Source organism: Semicossyphus pulcher, unplaced genomic scaffold (assembly GCF_022749685.1).
Source record: "Semicossyphus pulcher isolate SPU_LCO1_2020_fin unplaced genomic scaffold, fSemPul1.0.p SCAF_13, whole genome shotgun sequence".
Taxonomy (NCBI): Eukaryota; Metazoa; Chordata; class Actinopteri; order Labriformes; family Labridae; genus Semicossyphus; species Semicossyphus pulcher.
In genome coordinates, this window is record NW_027211637.1 from 22,580,343 (window position 1) to 22,586,147 (window position 5,805).

A 5,805-nucleotide genomic window follows, 5' to 3' on the forward strand; every position below is an offset into this window, starting at 1 on the left:
ACGTGCATGGAGGACCCTGGTACGATGTGGAGCAGCTGAAGTTGATACAGACATTATTTGCTATAAAACAGTCGCATTTGAACTCGTATCTCGTAAATTAAAGTTTTAATAGGTCTCCATGGGCGCTGTGGTGGGTTATACTCACTGACTGATGGAAATAGAGAAGAGGAAAAAGAGGAAATCTCTCTGCTCAAGAAGGAGCGCCATGCACTGGCGGGGCAACAACATTTAATGCTTCTCTATTTGGATGACATGTAGTTTCTCGTCGTTTGGTGGACCATGTAGTAAGTGTTTGCGCTTGCATGGAGTATGATATTGAGTCCGATATGTCTAATGTGACGCCGAGTAAAAGCGTGGAATGGCTGCAACTCGAGTTAGAGTCCGGAGGCACTTCTCTGCTCCTGCTGGACTGTCGTTCACATGAGCTTTACGAATCGTCCCACATAGAGACCGCCATAAACCTGGCTATACCGGGGCTGATGCTCCGGAGGTTCAAAAAGGGCAACATACCCATCCGAACTATCATCCCCAACCATGAGGATAAAGAGAAGTTCATAAGACGGTGTAAGACGGACACGGTGGTCCTGTACGATGAGAGCACCGTGGACTGGCAAGACTGTGGAGCTCCAGCGTCGGTTTTGGGTCTACTTCTTCAAAAACTATGGGAAGACGGCTGTAAAGCGTTTTACTTGGAAGGTAAGTCATTTCATTGTCGAATTAACTCATTAAACAGTGACGTTAACGTTATACATTAGCGTAATAGGTAGGTAACTTAACTTGTAGTGTGTCTTCGGTTGAGTTTGACGTTTGAAAACATCTAACTGACGCCGCTAACAATTCGAATGATGACGTTTTTATTAGTGAGTTAATTTAGCAAGTTAGCATTTTAATGAACTGTATTTAAGGCAAACCATTCTTATATTAAGAGACGCTGTTTGTCATGAAGCGAAAGTTTTTTATGATAAGAGGTTTTAAACTTTGCAATACCGACTTTTGAATCCCAAGAACCAGGCTGTAACGGCTATTTATTATTGTTGTTGTGTTCCAACGTTATAAACCGTAGCGTTATTTCCACGCCAACGTTCATGCCGTGTGTGGTTTACAAGCTGTTGAAAAGTTTGTGTCTTGTGTGTCACTGAGATTCTCAATTAAAATTCCAAAATGGCCGCGCCATGTTTTGCTCCAGCAGGAACAGGCATGCATTTCATGAATGGTCTTTTTGGGGGGAACTTGAGCTACTCTTTTGCAGCTCTGCTTCAATACCCAACAGTCTATTTGGACATCAAATGTGATTCAAATACACATTTTATTTGTGGTTACCCATTGTATTCATAAACTGTTCAACCCTGAGGTTAATTTTTGCTTTGGCTGTTGTCCAGGTGGATTTGTAAAGTTCCACACAGAGTACCCAGAGCACTGTGAGACCCTCATCGACAGCTCCTGTCCCAGCTCTTCTCCTCCGCTGTCTGTTCTGGGCTTTGGAAATCTCCGGATCAGCTCAGATTGTTCGGATGGGGAATCTGACCGAGAGCCAAACAGTGCCACAGAGTCTGAGGAGAGTCCCGTCCCCAGCAATCAGCCTGCCTTCCCTGTCCAGATCCTCCCTTACCTTTACCTGGGCTGTGCCAAAGACTCCACTAACCTAGACGTTCTCGGCCAGTACAATATTAAGTACATCCTGAACGTCACACCCAATCTCCCAAACATGTTTGAGCATGACGGCCACTTCAGGTACAAACAGATTCCAATATCGGACCACTGGAGTCAGAATCTGTCCCAGTTCTTCCCAGACGCCATATCATTTATCGGTGAGTAGCTCTTTAACCTGTGAACTGTAACTTAGAAATCACACGCTCACACTTTTCAGAAACGTAATATGTTATCAGAGTGCAAATTGGTTTGGTTTGTTTTGTCACAAGGTATATAGTATGGGTTGGGCCATAGCTACGTCATTGTTTGATAATTATGGTTAATAATAAATACATTTCAATGATTTATTGACAGTAACAAAAATAGAGCATAATGTCTCATACCATGAAAATTACACCCACCAGAAGGGAATAATTGGCACCACAACATGCAATCAGCTGAATTGCTTACAAAAAAGGAAAAAGTACAAACTTGTAGATCTGTCTCAGTGGCCTTTCTCCTTACCTTCTACCTAATCACCTGGTGAAATCATCATTAAACAAAACAAATTTAAACCAGTCTTTGCATATGTTAGCGTCAACCTAGAGTCCAAATTAGTGAGTTTCAGGATCCGACAGTTTTGCGATTCTTCCAGTTTTTGTGCATTTTCTATTATTTGCTTATAGAGTAAAAATTACTAGGAAGCACCTTCACACAATATAAAGTTAATGCAGAGCAATTAATAGGTTTCCCCTCCAGTGTGGGCGGGATTAATTGCTTTGTCTCTATTGTTTGTTAAACTAGTGTGTGAATGTGTTTGTGGGAGTCGGGCACAATAAACATGTCATCCCTAACAACATGTTTTGTTGGCAGCACGTTGTTTCAATTTCGTTTCTTTTGTCCGTGTTGCCTTTCACCACCACGACTGCACCTGAAACCTCAGCTTTCGTCTTGTTTTGTTTAGTGGTTGCAACTATCACCGTGAACTAGTTTCCAAAAGGTTTAGATGTAGAATGAGGAAGGAAGTGTTGCTTCCACTCTCTGGGGTTGTGTTTGATTGCAGTGTCAACTGTGAAGTCGGTAGCTATCTATGTTGGGTATGCTTTTTTTCTAGGTCAAATGAATTGGTAACAGGAAATTGAGCGTCTCTCCATTATTGAACCATCAGCGTGGTTACTTCTGTTAAAGAAAAGAAGAAGAAAGGACATTGACATAAAAGCCTAAAAATTGTACAGGAGAACAACAAATCAAAGAAAGCATGATTTAAAACAGTCTAAAAAGAAAGTTATGTTTTCTGTACTTAAATAGATTTCCTATGGTAACTTTCTGCTGACAGTAGTTTCCCCTTCCTCTCACAGATGAGGCTCGTTCTCAGCAGTGTGGCATCCTGGTGCACTGTCTGGCCGGCATCAGCCGCTCGGTCACCGTCACCGTGGCCTACCTGATGCAGAGACTCAACCTCTCTCTCAACGACGCTTATGACTTTGTGAAGAGGAAAAAGTCCAACATTTCCCCCAACTTCAACTTCATGGGTCAACTCCTGGACTTTGAGAGGACGCTGGGGCTGCACAGTCCCTGTGATAACCGATCCACCAGCAAGGAGCAGCTCTACTTCACCACACCAACCAATCACAACGTCTTCCAGCTGGACACGCTGGAGTCAACATGAGAATCGACCTATCGACAGCCTTCTCTTGCCGTTTCCTGTGGTGTCTCTGAGGTTTTCTGAGCCTGTCAGATGCCTAACTAGCTGACACAAGCAGTAAGTCAATTACAGCATTTGTGCGCCAAAAGGAAATACATTGATCTATTAAAGGGACAGAGCGTGAACGCAGACAACCTTCAGATCCAGTCCCAATGCCTTAATATCTAACACAAGGAGGAATTTGCTGTCCACCATACATGGCGTTAATCAATGGTCATGTACAGCCATAACAGCAGGACACTTCATACCTTTTCTATTCAAATTAGGAATGTTGTTTGACTGTTATTCACCAGCTGTTTAGTGGATGTTTTTGTATGTCTTTGTACCAGTTTTGAATATTGCCTTGATGGTCTAAAAAGAGTCTTTGGCCAATCAGAATGTGTTCTGGGGACCAATCCAAGATGTTATGATGGTACTCCAGCTGAGGTAAATAAGCTACTACAGTAATCCGGCCTCAAATTATTGTCCAGTTTTTCTTCTCATGACTGTTTGCAGCTCTTTTAATTACAGTTGAATGGAGTAGCCACACGAAGCATTTTAACTCTTGCTTTTTTAAACACAAAATCAAGTGGTTACGTTCTGAAAAATATCACAGTTAAAACAAATACGCTCCTGTACATTCAGTTACTTATAACTGCATTATTTGCATGTGATTTTGTTCTACCAATGACCTTCTTTTGTAACCTGTAGGTCACATTGCCTGTCGTTGAGGCCTTTGCCATACCTTAACACGAAATTGAAATGTTTGTGGGTTACCCTGTTTGAGGTATAACGTATAGGACTGGCCTTTGGAACAAATGTGTAAGTAATCAGTGTATAAAGGAATGGATGTCCACCTTAGTTTTTTTACTCCCACTGTCTTCAGTCTGCAGCTACTCCCTCCGTGGCACAACAATGTTAAGGGAAACCTGATGTGTAATTAGCTGTTCTCTATTGCCAGTCTCGTCTCAGAACAAACGAGTGAGTTCAGTGTGTGAGAGGGAATGAAAGGAAATGAGTTTGACAAAATGTGTTCTTACCTCACAGAGAGACATTTTCAGGGATTTTTATACAAGGCATCTGTATCTCGTCATCATGGCCTCTTTAAGTGCATCCAAGGGCTGTTTTTGTTTGTAAAGATGTACATAAAAGTGGTTGTAATGGGGGACATTTTCTCAAAAAATCATGAAGGATGCGAATGTGACCCTATTTTGACCCTTATGTATAGTATATGTAAAGCTAAATGTCCAAGACATTCTGTACAAGTTTATACAACAAATATATTGTATATTTTTACTTGAACATCTTTTGTTTGTCTTTGAGTGTTTTTTTTACCTTCATAAAGCAAAACAAAAGTGGTCTATGTGGTTAAGTCAAGGCCGTAGAGCTCTTTGAGACACCAGAGTGCTGCAAGTAGGCTCTAGGTGTGGTCAGATGTCCTTTTTCTGTTCACTTTGATGCCGGGCTTCCTGTCTCCCACAGGCTTTTCTGACACAAAGACAAGTGACAGGGCCAGATCTGTCAATACCACAGTGAGGACACACCCACTAGCAGTCACTCAAAAGAGCGTTTAAAGGAAGAGGAAGATGACACAGCACGTCCTCCACCACAGATACAAGACTTCCGACAGCTCTCCTCTGCAACTAGGGGAGTTTTACAATTTAATAACAATGTTGTGCAACAGACATTTTGTAGCTTAATAGACTCGGTTAAAAAATGTTTTGTTGTTAAATATGAATTAAACATTTATTGGAAAAAATGCAATATCCTGTAGCATAACTGCATTATGTAGTTTCTAAAAGAGGAAATGAGAGTGCCCTAATATCTTCACATCCATGCTGCCATGTAGAGAGGGAAGCTCACATAATTTGGTCTTTATTTGCACTTTTATACTAATTTATTTCTCAAGTAAGACGGTGAAAACTACGTAGGGTATTTTTAATTCCAGGAAAACAGGATTCAGATGTTCTCAGGGTGTATTAGAACGATTAGATTACACAAAGTATGAACATTTCCAGATTTGTTTGCAAAGTAGCTGCAGTCGTTACCTCAGATTTATGCCTCGATGCTGCTCCCTGAACGATCCATTAGTTTTTCTGTTGTTTCTGCCTTGTCTGGGAGATTTATTCATATGTTCTCTGCCAGATGACAGAAAGATGATGCCGTGAATTCCCTTCCCTGAAGAAATCATTTTACGAGCAGAAGCCAAGCTTTCTAAGACAGAAAGAAAAAAAATAGGTGGAGGGAAATGTTCTGTAGTTGATCTGTGCAGCAGCTCACGATCCAATAACTGTCACTCTGTGGGATTTAATGACTTAAATACTGCGCTAAAACACTTTTAGTTCCAGCTTTTGGGGGCTGACACGACTGAGAACACTGAAGCAGGGCAAAAGTGAAATCTTCAACTTTCACAGCCGCAGCACAGCGCATGAAGAGACTTGCCTAGCAACACCACGCATTTGTGATAATAAAAGCTGTTGATTGATGGGTTT

At 41.5% G+C, this 5,805-nt stretch overlaps 1 protein-coding gene across 1 annotated transcript; it reads left to right on the top strand.

Annotated features, from left to right (window-relative positions):
- LOC138590394 (dual specificity protein phosphatase 7-like) lies at nt 1–4,615 on the top strand. Its single transcript, XM_069661024.1, has 3 exons — nt 1–696; nt 1,380–1,808; nt 2,988–4,615. The coding sequence occupies exons 1-3, from the start codon at nt 303–305 to the stop codon at nt 3,296–3,298; spliced, it is 1,134 nt and encodes a 377-aa protein (XP_069517125.1). The 5' UTR covers nt 1–302; the 3' UTR covers nt 3,299–4,615.
- Nucleotides 4,616–5,805: the final 1,190 nt, after the last annotated feature.